Source organism: Centruroides vittatus, unplaced genomic scaffold, assembly GCF_030686945.1.
Source record: "Centruroides vittatus isolate TY-2023 unplaced genomic scaffold, ASM3068694v2 contig_1158, whole genome shotgun sequence".
NCBI classification, from domain to species: Eukaryota; Metazoa; Arthropoda; class Arachnida; order Scorpiones; family Buthidae; genus Centruroides; species Centruroides vittatus.
Window position 1 is genome coordinate 743,864 of NW_027120744.1, and position 15,694 is coordinate 759,557.

At 27.3% G+C, this 15,694-nt stretch overlaps 1 protein-coding gene across 1 annotated transcript in view; it reads right to left on the minus strand.

Annotated features, from left to right (window-relative positions):
• Wdr81 (WD repeat domain 81) overlaps positions 1–15,694 on the minus strand; it is a 94,907-nt gene that overhangs the window by 64,291 nt on the left and 14,922 nt on the right. Inside the window, 11 exon segments of the mRNA XM_067275837.1 lie at positions 1,537–2,205; positions 3,039–3,229; positions 3,344–3,506; positions 3,597–3,667; positions 3,747–3,806; positions 5,474–5,653; positions 6,442–6,645; positions 10,034–10,177; positions 11,492–11,558; positions 11,560–11,711; positions 15,209–15,687. Coding sequence (XP_067131938.1) covers positions 1,537–2,205; positions 3,039–3,229; positions 3,344–3,506; positions 3,597–3,667; positions 3,747–3,806; positions 5,474–5,653; positions 6,442–6,645; positions 10,034–10,177; positions 11,492–11,558; positions 11,560–11,711; positions 15,209–15,687 — 2,380 coding nt within the window.

Consider the following 15,694-nt stretch of genomic DNA (forward strand, 5'->3'; position numbering starts at 1 on the left):
CATTGTAGGCATCAACTAACCTTTTGGATAAATATTTAATGTGTAACAATCTGCAATTAAATTTTACAAAATCTAAAATTGTTGTTTTTTTGAAATGGTGGTAAGGGCTCAAAGTTTGATAAATGGTGGTTTAGGGATGATCCAATTTTGGTTGTTTCAGAATATACGTATTTGGATATGACCTTTAAACATAATAGTAATTTTAATACTTATGTGAGGGCTTGTAGAGTTAATGCTGAGATAAAGTCAGAAAAAGTTATACAAATGTGTAAGTCTGCAAAATTACATAATTTGAGGGATCAATTAAAATTATTTAATGCAGTTGTAGGTCCTTCTCTTCTCTATGCCTCCAAAGTTTGGGGATTTCAGGTAGAGATTTTGGATGTAGATTTGTTTAGGGGTTATATAGGTCCCAAGATGTAACCCTTCAATATTTAGTGTATATAAGGTGTTTGTTGGTTCCACTATCTTGCACAATCTTGAAAAAGTGTGTTAACTGGGCTTTTAGAACATTGATCTTGGGAGAACAGTGCCTTAGCAAGATTTGTTTGTGGTTCATTTTGAAATGGGTAGAGCTGCCCTGGACTAAGTATCTGTCTAAAACTATATAAGTAATGAAATTGATTTTGAGAATTTATTTAAAAATGTAAATGGAATTTATTTAATAAAGTTAAATCATTTTGATCATTTTATCTCAAATCTGAATAATGAAATATTATCAAGTATAATATTGCTGGTGGTATAAAAATTTAAATAAATCTTTTTTTGGCTGCTTTATTTATAACAATTATCTTTCTTGTAATGCTATGACAGTATTAATGAAAGTTAACAGAAGAGACATTTGCATGTGTGGTATGGTTGATTCATCATTGGATGAATTTCATGTAATAGCAGTTCATGCTTTTTCTCAAAATTACATTAGGAGATTTTTGGTGTTACTTCCTTTTTGTTTAATAGTTTTGTGAGTGTAATCTGTGATTCTGATTCTTTTTTCAAGGTATTTATTTTTATTAAAAAGATTAAATTATTTATCTTATGATGTTTGCTTTGTGGTAATGGGGTTTATTTTTCATGTACATTCATAGTGTAAAAGTTGGTGATTTTATGTTAATTGCATCTTGGGAAGGGGTTTGTAGCTTATTTAACCAGCAGTTAGTTTTGGTTATTTGGGAGACTATCTGCTTTGTGGATAAGAGACTAATCTGATTTTTTCTTTTTGCTTTCTAGATAAATTATAGTCTACTTTTTTCCTTGTAATTTTTTTCTCTCTCTTTGGATAGTTCTTCCACATTTAGGTTTAAGTTTGAATTTACCTTTGTATTTTATTTATAAGTTGTGTGCATTTTAGGTTTTGTATTGATGGATATGTATGATTTTGTATAATTTTGTATTATTTCTCCCATATCATGGTTGTACCAGTATGTTTAAATAAATAAATAAATAAATAAATAAATAGTTCTCTAGTTTTAAATAATAAACTTAATAAATATAAAAACTAAAACTAAATATATAAAATAAATAAACAAAAATTTTTACCTTGGACTGTGATTTGATGAAAAATCTCTAAATCCACCAGTTGCTTCTATGATTAAAGTCATGAAATGTGCAAGAAATGTAAGGAGTCCAAGCCTAACCATCAATTGTAGTAAATAAGAACGATGATACAATTTTAAGTGTTTTGGTGAAGGCACTTCAGGATCAAATAAATGAATAATTGTAACTAATAGTTTTCGAACTGTTTGTTGTGGGCCCAGTGCTTGTGCTACTATATTAAACAAATGCCATGCTGCAAGTAAAGCTGTATCAGGACATTCAAAAAGGTCTTGAAGATATGGAGTTAATAAATCCAGTCCTTCTGCATTTAGTTTATTTAATAAAGAAGGTAAAGTATTCATTGCAAGATTAATTTTTGCCATTACTAAATTATTAATTTTATCGTGTTTATTTTCTAAAATAAAACTATTTTTTATGTCTTCTAGACAAACAGAATAATGGTTCATTTGTTGAATAAAGCTATAAAGTTCTGGAAAATATGAAGGAAATGGGAGAATATGAATTAGTGGTTGAAGTAATTGATGAGCAGAAGGAGGAGGTAATCCTCTAAAAGTTACAGGTGGATATTGAGAAGGAAGCAAAACTTTTCCATTTGCTTCTTTATTAGAAAAATCAATTTGTAGTAGTAATTTCAAAGCTTCTTGAAAGCATCTATAAAAAAAATAATTAAGAAATGTTTTACCACCAACATTAAAATTAAATATTTTTTTCTTTTACTAAAACAAAATATTTGCTATTATCAGATAATTCAATAATTTAGAAAATTATTTAAGTACTGAATATTTGAGAATCAACTTACATAGAATCAAACTCATACATGTCTAAACAAATTAACACAACAAGGAAAACATTAAAAAAAATATAATTTTTCAAATTTCCATCTTGTCTAGAATCAGTTTTCTTTGTTTTCTTTTTAATTAGTACTTTACTTCAACTTTGGCAATAAAAAGTGTATTAAAATTTTAACTATGGAGAGAATTTTTCATGGCTGATTTTCTTACTTTAAAAATGTAAAAAACTGTATAAAAGAAATGTGCTTTATTCATTTTTATATTACAAAAAGAATAACTAAAATGATAATAATGCCAATATTACATTATTGAAATTATTTTTGTATAAAATGTTTAAGTTCTAGGAAAATTAGAAATTCTCAAAATTATAATTTTTAAATTTATATAGAATTTACATAAAGTTGAAATTTGAGTTTAAAACATCATCCTATTTTTTTGAAATAATACATTTACATTTATTGCTTCATTATTATTCCAAAATTAATTCATTATACTTTTGAATTTGATATATATTGTCTTCTTTTTATTACATACCTTAAAATTTTTAGCAAATTTATGTGATAATATTAAAATTTATGTGATAAATTTATGTGATAATATTAGATACTGAGGAAAATTATTATATTATATTTCAGTTTAAATCTTTAAATATTAAATCAGTAGTTTAAATATAGAAATTAATTTAAACTGTACCTGGGAACTTCATGAAAATTAGTTTTTAGCAGTTTAATTATAATATTATAACGTTCTTCTAATGTCATATTTCTTGGTATAACTCTAAGTTTTGGAGCTAATGCAATTTCCACAATAAGACAACCAAACACCATCATATCACGGCTCTTGAAATGATGATAAATATGATTTAAAGTTTTCTCTTGTTTCAACTAAAATAATTTAATTATTAAGTTATAGAATTATTAAATTAATAAATATACAAAATTAGAAATTTATTTATAAGCCAAGTACATTACTAAAAATAATTTTAAAATGAAAATAACCTGAGTATCAAATGGTGATACTGAAGATGATGTTTGAGTAGTAAAAGAAATAAGTGACTCTAATTGATTTAATGAAGCTAATGGATTGTAATCTTTAGATAGCACTATTGTTTGTGATTCAGGACGGAAATCAGGACAAGCAGGTTCAATAAATGTTTTATATCTGAAATATTTAATTGTTATTATGGATTAACAAAACTGATAAATGATGTTTATTATTAATAATTTTCTATTATTATTAATTAAAAAATACTTGAAATATTTTCGTTTAAATATTTTGCCTTCTGAATTTTCTTCATCTCCACTATCTTTTAATTCTATATTCTGTTAATAATATTTAATAATTTAATGTAATTATATATTCAAAATTTCAATATTTTATTTAATAAAAGCATTTACTTACCAAACCATTATCCTGATTATGGACATCACCTATTTTTTTCTTCATGGCAAATGAATGAAGCTGACAAAGTATTTAATACAAACTATATAAATACATATCATTTAAATTCAATTAAATGATATGTATTTATTTTTGTCTAATATCTATTAGAATAAATCATTGAAAATGATTTATTCTAATAGATATTAGACAAAAATATAATTATTGTTATTATGCATTATTAATATGAACAATGCAATATAATCATATACATATTTTTTAAAAGTTAAAAACAGCAACTAATTATTTATTAAACCAATTACAGTTTATAATTTAATTCTAATAGAGTAATTATTATTTGTTATAAGTTTAATAAAATTTTCAAAATAAATCTCAATAAATAATAATACAAAACTATTCTACACTTCCATTAAACTGTTAATTTCAAACTCAACTAAGATGAATTTTAAACATGAAGCATAATAGAAAAACTAAATGAAAATACTGCTTTTAAATATATTAAATAAAAATTTTGTATCTAAAATATTTAGCCTTTTTTTTTGTTTGTTTTCCTTGTTGCTTCTTGTTTAAAGTTCATTTTATAATGCTTATAAAAAAGTAAAGAAAAAAATGTAATAACTTCAAAATGCAAAAAATTAAGACTATAAATAAATTTGTAAAATTGAAATGCTGTATTCACTTTCTATCTTCTATACTTCTTATTGTGACAACCATAAAAAGAATCAGAATAAAATTGATGTTATAATATAATATTTGCAATCTGAACATCAAACTTTTTGATATAAGATATAAAGTTTATGATATGCCCAAAAACTATTGTCATTGGGTATATTGTAGTATGTATCAAACAGTGCATTGGTGAGTCATGATGTACTAAAATGTTCTGATATTCACCAATGAGTTCATCGGTGAGGTGACTGATACACATTATATTCATTGGGCTGTGTATATGGTGAGCTATGATGAAGCAATATGGCCACCTCTGTGGCTATACAATTATCACCACCAAATGATTGCCTAATCGGGCTATAATTTCACTAATTTAAATAATCGTGAATAACCGCATAAGGTTATATCCAAATTTAAATACATCCGGAAGAAAGGCTTGTTCAGGGTCCAGGTGGCGCAACTGGCATGCACACTGCATGGCAAGCAGAGGCTGCGAGTTCAAGCCCCACCCTGGGTCAGTTCTTTTTTCCGAGATGGTTCTAAATTATTTAATAAATTATTAAAATTATAATTATTAATTTAGTTAAGAGATGGTGCCTAATGTCTACCTTTAGTAGCAAATTACTTTGTATTAATTATTTAAATTAGTGGAATTATAGCCCAATTATTTAGGCAATCATTTGGTAATATTTCTATATACTTATCGGGCTTTGTGTTGTTTGTTATACTTATATATAATTAACACCAACTTTAATACTCATCTGCATTAACCCAAGTTATGTTGACAAATTAAGTTTGCAAATGCCAATATAGCACTGTTTCCTTCTGTCATCTTGTTAGGTTGCCAGACATTCTAGTAAACACTTATTACTGTTCAGCAGTTCATCGATTGTGGCTGAAACTGATGTATACTGGGAAGTACCCATTACTTTTAAAAATGTCATCATATGTTTATATTTTAATAATCATTAAGTAATATTCAACCATTGATAAGTTTAATCTAACTATCATTCAAAATAAATTCCTACAATTAAAATTTTTTTAAAAATTGTATTTACCTTAGGATTTATTGTTTTAAATATTTTAGGAGCATTTTTTCCAAGATAGAGACTTGGACTTAGTTTATGTGGATGTGGATAAGTGAACAATTGAACAACTCCATTGTTAATTAGTGATGTATGTTGATCAACCAATGGAAGGCACACATTTTTTGATTTTATTGCAGCACTTCCAGATAACTAAATAATATATAGAAAATGGTTAATTCCTAGATAATTTCAAAATTTTAAATTTAAATTTAAATTTAATGCAATAAAATCTCAAAACCAAAATGTCTTATGTTCTGAATTTTGAGAACTTATTTTTATAAAATTTTCTAATTTATAATTGAATATCAATTGACATATATATTACTATTTAAATTTTAACTTAAAAAAATATCAAGCAAATAGAAAACTATTTATTTGATAATTTTTTTAAAGTTAACAGGATTTATTAAATTATGAGATATTTCATCATAAATTATGTTATTATTTGAATCAATTAACTTTAACTATCACTGGACAGTAAAACAGTAGAAGTTTCTTGTGATCCTTGTGTGATGTAAGTAAAAAAGCCAAAAAATTTTAGGCTTAAAAAAATTTAGATTATTATATTGAAATATTTTTTCAATATAAAATATAATATTTTAAGTTTAAAATGAACCTAAACACTGCTTTTCAATCATATATATTTAGATAACTATCTTTTCAGTCTAAAATTGACAATGAAATTGTTTAAAAACCTACAAATATAAACATCCATTTAACTGATTTTTCGATCAATGCTGAACTATTGCCAGATTACATTAGGCTAAAATAATGCTACTATTAAATAATTAAATACAGTATAATAAAACTTGTGTTACGTTTAATTACAGCATATAAATTAAATAAATAAAGAAATATATGATCAATCTTATGACATTCTAAAAAATAATAAATCTGAAAAATAACACATGCTAAGTTAATAGTGTAAAATTATTAACCTTATATCCAAATGTTAAATCAATCCAATGATGAAGACGTTCTGAAACATAATCACTTTCCAATGCAATCCTGTGTTTTCTAATAAAATCCTCTGGTCCATTACACCACCATGGAACTGCCAAATCAGGTAAATCAGGATGAATAGAATAAAATAAGGTGGCATCGCAATAAAATTCTGGGATACATTCATCAGGAGTCCATTCCTGAAAGTATTCATGAATAATTATATATTCTTAATAATAAAAATAACTGTTTACAAAAAAAAACCATTTTTATATAAAATAATAAGAATATATATGATCAATCAAAAACAGTTTTTGTACATAACTGAGTTGCATAATTGTATTCAAATCTAAAAAAAAAATAATAATAATTTCTGATCTGTTTAAGAAATTGTTTATGAAACTTTTTAACATCTTTATCTCTCTCAGCTGAATAAAATCTGAAAGCTGACATTACATAAGAATTTAATAAATGAGTACATATTAGTTTATATATCAACATACTATCGGTAATATTACAAAACAATATTGGTATTATTGAAAATATCAATGTTACAATATTAACTGTATTGTATACAAATGTAATTGTACTGTAATGTAAAAAAAAAAAAAAAATACAGCTATATATAATCTAAGAGATAATATTAATAATACTAATTGCAACTAATTTAATCACAAATATACCTACTTTAATATTCCAGAGATTAATAACTAATGATAACAATTTTTATATAATCAATGTAAATTTCCAAATAACTGCCCAATTTTATCTCTAATTTACATCTATGTGACATTGGCAAATAAAATACCGGATAAAAAATTCAGTATGGTTTAATAAAAATATGGTTTGTGCAAGAAGAAACAATTGAAGATCTTAAAGGTTGTATAGCCATCAATAAGAAAGATATGAGTACTGACAAGCTATTGAATTAATGCAACTTTAACCATCTTCAGATATGGGCAGAAGATTCATTAATCAGCTTGAAAATACAGTAAAGTCCACATAAGTCGACACCTGGATAACTTGACACCATCGGTTAAGTAGTCACTTTTCTGTGGTCCCGGCCAACTTAAATCTTGCACTCATGTCAGTGTGCAGCAAATTGTCATCGATTAGTGGATTATGCGATTGCATTTTCCACACACACCTGAATATTCAATCTACTATACAGGGCAAAATGTCTGATGAGTTTTCGTACACTGTGGAGCCTTTCAAAACATGGGGCCGGTTCCGGCGAACACGCTGAATCTGCCTCGCGCCGGCCCTGTCTGTACATTCTACTTCACTCAACAATATTCATGTAGAATGGATAACTTACATCCCTGATAACCTTAATTTCCTTCCTATGCATCTTGAATCATCCATCTTTGCAAACAAGATCAGTGCAGTGCTCTTCTCTTTTTGCCCATATACATACCACACATTGTTCTTGTAATCTTTCAAGGAAAGATCTCATATATGCAACATAGCCTGAATCCACATTAGAAATAATAATTACAGGTAAATACATACACCAAAATTACAGGTATTAGGAAATGAATTGTTATAATTTCTTAAATCATGATACTCTGTTTGTAAGCTATAAGCAAATTGTTATATTTAAATGATTCTCTAAAAACAGACAATAAAGCCTTGGAATATGTAAAGATATTGATTGCCCTTTGTGAATATAGATCTTTAACTCCTTTCTGATAGGATTTAATTAACTGACAGAGTTCAATTTATAGTTACATCACAACTGTTGAATAGTATGATGCAGTGAGTATATGAAAATCTGTTCTAATAACCATCATAAATGACAAAATTAAATCTACCATTATGCGCTTAAAATAAAGAGAGAGTGAATGGAGTGGCACCATTGAAATTCACCGCCCAAAAAGTTCAAAATCTAGGCTTCTGTTAATAAAGTTATGGTGACTGTGGTCAGAGACCAGCATGAGTCTTATAAACTTTATGAAGACAGCACAGTCAACTCAGATCTATATGTGAAAATATTTAAAAGGCTGAAAGCCTGCATCTGTAGAATTCAACCAGACAAAAACCTTAATAAAGTTTTCTGCACCATGATAATGCATAACTCCATTCTAATCTGTGCACAAAAGAAGTTATTGTGAAACTGGAATAAACTATTCTTTTTAACCTTCCTGCAATCCAGATATTGCACCTTCCAACTATTGCTCTTTTGGACTATTAAAAGAAACACTACATGGAATCTATTTCATGAATAAGAAACAGCACAAGCACAAAGCTTTGCAAAGCTCTAAAGAGACAGATAATGGGTTTTTATAGGCTTGGAATGCAGCATCTGACTAGTGCTTAGAAAATGATAGTGATTTTGCAGAAAAATAACAGTCTGTTTATTAATGAAAGGACTAATTGATATAAAATGCATTGTTATAGTAAAATTTCTGAGAAAAAGTAGTCCAACATTACTTTTATATCTCAACTTCTTTCAACTTTGAAAATAGAACACAATTTTCATAGATTAGAATAGTCTGCACTATCTTATTACTAAAATATGTATATATACGAGGGTAATCCCAAAAGTCTTCTATTTTTTTTAAAATACAGAGAAACTTTCATTTTCAATAATGTTCATATTACTTTAAAGCTTGAACATTTATCTATTTTTCTACATAATCACCATTTTGGTTGATGCATTTTTGTAGGCACTGTGGCAATTTTTGTATGCCCATGTCATACTAGCTTGCCGCCATGTCCAGGACCCATCTTGCACACACTTTTCGATATTGCAACTTTTTTGTTAAAATGCTATGAATGATGCTTTGAGAAACCCCAAGAACCAAAATGCAGAGATCATCCAGAGTGATGCGCAAGTCTTCACACATAATTTGCTCAGTCATCGCGATTGTCTTGTCAGGAATTGACGGTCTCCTGTTTCTTTCTTCCTTGTGAATTTCAGTACATTCAGCTGCAAACTCTCTACACTACTTGAGGACGTTTTTGACATCAATGCATGACTTGCCGTACACTTCTGTCAATTGGTGATGAATTTCAATTAGTTTAACATGACATGGCGGTGAGCTAGTATGACATGGGCATACAAAAATTGCCACAGCACCTACAAAAATGTGTCGACCGAAATGTCGATTATGTAGAAAGATAAATAAATGTTCAAGCTTTAAAATGATATGAACATTATTGAAAATAATAGTTTCATTGTATTTTTTAAAAAATAGGAGACCTTACTTTTGGGATTACCCTCATATATATATATATTCATATTCATAATTCTTTATTTGTTTCTCTATTCATAAATAGCAAATAATCAATACCAATTATTTTTTTAGGTTTTTCTTTTAAAATAATAATCATCGTCAAAAACACTTAATTCAAATTTACTCAATAATCATTGAAATAAAATTCTCTTATTTCAGAAATATAAAAAACAAATATGTAATATAATGCCCCATGTAAATGATACACTATTAAAAAAATGTTGCACTAAGGCAGCTGTCCATTCTAGTAATATTGATGTAAAAAAAAGTAATGTATAATTAAATATTTATCAATAGTTATTGCAAAAAAAAAGCAATTAGTCAATAAAACAATATGACATTTACAGACCTGAAGACGCTGTATAGAAGCAGGATATTCAGCAGGAACCCATTTACGACGAACATGTTGACAAAGAACTGAAACTGGCAATCTCCTTGCTTTATATACATAATATGTAATATCTGAAAGAATTTCTGAAACATGATGGGGTACCTAAAAATATTTAAAAAATTAATTTGCAAATACAGTATTTATCTCAACATTATAATTAAATATTTTATTTTATAACAAGCCTATATAAATCTATTTAATAAAAATATTCTTCCTATATCTTAGAAAAACTAAAAATAATAACTCCAATGAAAAGTATCACAAAATTAGTAGTATTACTCATTTATACTTTTTAAGCATTTCTTAAGTTCATAACTTAAAGAAATCATATTCATAAAGATAAGACACATTACAGTGTTTAAAGTGTTTACTGTAATGTGTCTTGTCTTGTAATATATACATGTAATAACTCCTCATTTTGTCATTTTATATAGTTGTGTAACATTGTTACTACAATTACTCAGTTACTACAGTCATGTGTAGTGATACTATATGTGTATTTTGAGCTGTCTCCATATAGCTGTAAATAAACTTTTGTTTGTTGTCTCTAATTATACATGGCTGAATCAAATCCAAATTTCTTCAGAATAATGACATATAAATTATTTAAGTTGTTACATGGTACATAAATGAAACTATTGGTATGGAATTGTTGTATAACTTCAATACACTATGTACTAATATACAATATGTAATCTTATTTTTATTAAATGCTTTCCTAACAGTTAAAATTTGAATATAATGAAGAATTTTGTTTACCATTAATACAATGAGTGTGTGGATGCTGAAAATTGGCAATGCAAAAGAAAAGTAAAAAAAATCAGAATTTTTTGAGAGATCTTGCAACATGACTCAGAAGCTGGAACTTTTTTTGTCTTTCTGAACTTTTGCTCTGTAAATATTGAGAACAGCTATAAGATGATACTTGGACTAAAGTATAATGTACACTTTGTTTAATTAAAGTTTTGTCTCAGTTAAATGCAGCTGTTGTTTCTTTGTCTACAACATAACTAGAAGGGATTTGACCATAACAGAAAAAAATTTTTTCTTAATTTTCAAAAATTAATAAAAATTTTTCAACTATATAAAAATATAAATACTTAAAAAAGATGACTATTTTTGTTTAAATGTTTGATGTAATTAATAGAATTAATTTAATTGTAATTTTTCTAATAAATTTAAATTATTTTGATTTTTAATTTTTCACGATAATTGATTTTTATGAATATTTAGATGCTTTTTTAATACTCAATTTCTGAACTGCTATGTTTAGTGCAAAATGAAGACTTAAAAACAAAGTTATGAAAATTTCTTTCCTAATTCTGGCTGTTTATTTTTTAACTCAATTTGTAAAATGTTCTTTATTTTTATAAATTTAAAGGTAGATATACCGTATAATTTACTTCTCAAACTCACTTGAATTGCACTGTCTAAAGGAATAAAAATTCCTGACGTAGAAGAAGCATTAGAAACCATTTGCAGCTGACTCATAAACCAAATCAAGTTGTCTATCACCCTTATTTAGACGGTATTTTGATTTTGAAAGATCTCGCCAACCTCCTTCGGGTACAGTAAAATCCATGATCCAAGGTAAAACAGGATGATAACTAGGATTATTCATTTCACGACCAGCTAACTAATATTAAGATATTTAAATATTATTTGTTATTTATTATGTAAAAACAAATGTAATTAGCAATTAACAAAGAATGGGAAATATACATTAATAAACAAAATCATTTCAATTTTTATTTAAAATAAACAATATAATTCATAAAAACTCAAATAATTATGAACAAATTGTCTTACCATTATAAGTGTTTTGTATTTATTTTAATAATAAATTGATCAATTCATTATTAATTCACTGTAGTTATAATATAGAACATTTTTATTATGACAAATATATAATATTAAATTATAAAATTAATCTAATTTTCAATTATCAACATATTAAAATAGCATTTAACTTTTCTGATTATTCTCTTTTTTGTAAACTTGTAAATGAAAAACTGTACAATATTTCAACAGAAAAAGTATTTTTCAGTTTCTTTCAGTATTAAATGGTTCTTATTTATAATTATGGTGATGTACTGTACTAGCCACTACAGTAACTTAGCTTAATTACTTAATGTACCTTTAACAGTGGAATTTTTTAAAAAGTAGCACTAATGTTTTCAAACATATTAAAAGGCAATATTCAGATAAGGAGAGTTAAAAAACAAGTGCTAATGTGAGAAGGAAGGACAATAGGATAGTCTCCAATAAATTACACTCATGTCTGTAATTTAAAGAATTCACTAGTACACATATTTGCTGCTGCTGTTGCTGTAAAGAACAAAATGCAAGTAGAGATGCTGTATGGCAACTTCTGAAGGGTGTGATGTAGGTGTATGCAAATTTACTGATAAAGAAATCAGTGTAAAAGCATTTTCTGTCAGTTTGAGTAACTAGCATTGCAAGAGGTCATTAAAATGTGTAAACATTGTTATTGCCTAATAACTGAAAATAATGATTTGTAGGCAGTAATTATGCTCAAAGAAGACATATTAATAATATTATGTATGGCAGAATTATTGGGAGATTAGAGACTGGCCAAACCCAGAGACAAGTGCCACAGGAAGTGAATGTTCCACCAAGTATTATCTGTAGTCTTTGGCAACAGTTCCAACATGGCCAAGATGTTAAGGCAATACAGTGAAAGTCACCCATGTCAGAACTGCATGTCTGGTCCAGTAAGTGGCCATAAATCCTCAATGCCACCCCACCAGCACAGAAAGTGAACTGCTTAGACACCTCTCAACAGTATCAGGTAACATTGTAGCCAGATAAATGATATACAGACAGCTACATGACATCAGTCTGTATGCATTCTTTTAACTGCACATCACATGTTAAACTGCAAAATCACATTGTAGTGAATGCCTTGCATGGACCTCAAAACAATGAGCCACTGTACTCTTTACTGATGATTCCCATTACAGTATAGAGACTGATAGTCTACAAGTGTATATCTGGAGAGCACCAGGGACATGTTACAATCCTGCTATCATCATCAAATGTCATTGTTCTGGAGATAAAGACATCCTTGTTTGGGATGATAAGTTAGGGTCTTGTATGCCACTGCATGTGCTCAAATGTGGTCCTGGGTTTATTTTAATGAACAACAATGCTTACTACACAGGTCTAGCTTGGTTCAGAAATACCTGGAAATAAAGGATGTAGGGTATCTGGACTGACCCCTATTCACTTAAACCCCATATGGGAGATCCTTGATTGCAGGGTTGCAACACATCATCCTCCACCAAGGACCACTGCAGGGCTGCAAAGAGTACTTGAGAAAAAGTGGGATTCATTACCCAGGAACTGTTGGACAACATTATAAACTGTATGCTGAATTTCTGTACAGAGTGTATTGCTGTTTACAGCAACCATAAATGCTATTAAGCTTACAGGTGTGACATGGTACAAGTGGTATCATGCAGAAAAGTCAGGTCTGTTGTTTTCTTTTCTCCATGGATTAGGGAAACCCAAACTTCTTTTCTTGTTGTATTTAGTCTTCTTATGTTATATTCATCCTGTTGAAATGTGTTTCCTGCAGCTGAATAAGGCACAACCATCCCATATAGCAAATTCCTTAATTATGGACATGAGTGTAAAAAGTGAGAGAGCTATTATTGCATTGTTTATTGAAAAGAGTAAGGAGATATCGCCAGAAGGGAGGAGAGTTCTTGTTCCTGTTGTTTACACACATGTTGTAACAGATCCATTCTGTTACCAACATGTGCCTAAACTACAAGAACATTCCTTCTTTCCTCCCTTCCTTCTCCCTCAATTGTTTACTTTATTGTAGACTATCCTTTCATCCTTCCGACATTAGCACTTGTTTTTCAACTGTTCATACCTGAAGATGGCCTTTTTAATATATTTGAAAATATTAGTGCTCTTTTTTAAAAAATCCCACTGTTAAGTAATTCACTTCATATTTATACTTTGTGTTAGAGAGACAGGCTTAAATATTGTTTAATTATTGCAATTATTACATAATTTTTAAACATATATTGTAAATGTATTATATCAGAAAATGGGTTTTATATAGAGTGAGTCAAAAGTCCCTTTCATTCTTTTCGTTCTAAAAGTACTAAAGATACATTAATTTTTAATGCAGTTACATAGGAGGTTACATGAATGGAGACTCAGATGTTCTATCTTTTTTAGGTTTCTAGAATTTTTTACTGCTTAAGGAACTATTAACTAAGCCTAAATATTATCCAATTTTAAATATTTTCAGACTTTTTATCCATCTTCAGAGCTTCTTGAATGTTTAAAATTTTGCATTAGATCCATAAAAATCTTTACTATAGTGAAGTCACAAAATTAACAAATTCCATTAATTATCCGAGTAGAAGGTTGTTATAAATATTAGTTATTATTTTCTGTGATATCAATAAAGTAGATTTTTTCATGACTTTATAAAGAATTAAGATGCTACTTGAATGTTATTTATTTATTTTTATCAGAATTCTATTTTAGTTAAAAACAAAAGAATCTGATTCTTATGAATGAAACTTGAAAGATAAAGTTGAAGTAAAAAGAAGCTAAGGTTATCTTGCCTTTTTTTCAGAGGTATTCCTGCTTAGAATGGCAAAAAATTTTCTTTAGCTCTTGCATAAAAAAATGTAATAAATAAATGGTAGAAAGAATTTTTAGATTCTTGACTTTGGACATTAATAAAATATTAGCACTTAAAAAAGTTTTTTAAAAATTATTATGTAGTTATTTGAATAATCTATTCTGTAATCAAATGAATAATCATTATTTTTTGAACTAGAACATAAAACATTAATCCTAAAATTATAAAACTAACTTCTGTACAGTAAAGTAATGTAAAAATTAAAATAAATTTACTCTTTGACATAAAATACAGAATCATTTATTATGATGATGATTATAATTATATAAAAATGTTTGAATATAAACTTATTTCTATGTTAAATATAATGAATTTAACATTATTTGTTTTTTACTGATTTATAATTTTGGTTGTTGTTAATAAAACCATAATTTTAACATTATTTTAAATTATAAAAATTTTTTAAATAATTAATGATCTTCGACATATGTAATACTTACTTTATTTAGTTCCATAAGATAATCAAAATTCGATATTTCACCTTTAGTCCAAGCATTCACTAAAAAATGTAACTGTTCTTTATTTTCTTTAATAGAAATTTGTTTTTCACAATTTTTTGAATTTTTTTTACTCTCAGTCTGTGAAGAATATTCAAAATTTGCAAAATTACTTTGTGTCTTAGCTTCACTTAAAATATCATTCCACAGTTTTGGTACTACTTCTATCCATAATTTTTGACTAATTTTTATATCATCTAAAGTTATTATACCCAAATATAGACCTTTATTGTGAACCTCTTGTAGAACATACAGTAACTGATAAATTAAAAACAGACATCGAGTTGTAGATGATTCAAGAATGGCAGGACTAAAAGTAACACAATCATGCAAGGTATATTCTTGATGATGTTGGATTAAATAATAGTAATTTGGTGCTTCAATTGCACAGAACATTGGTAATAAATTGTCAATTCTTGAACCTATAAA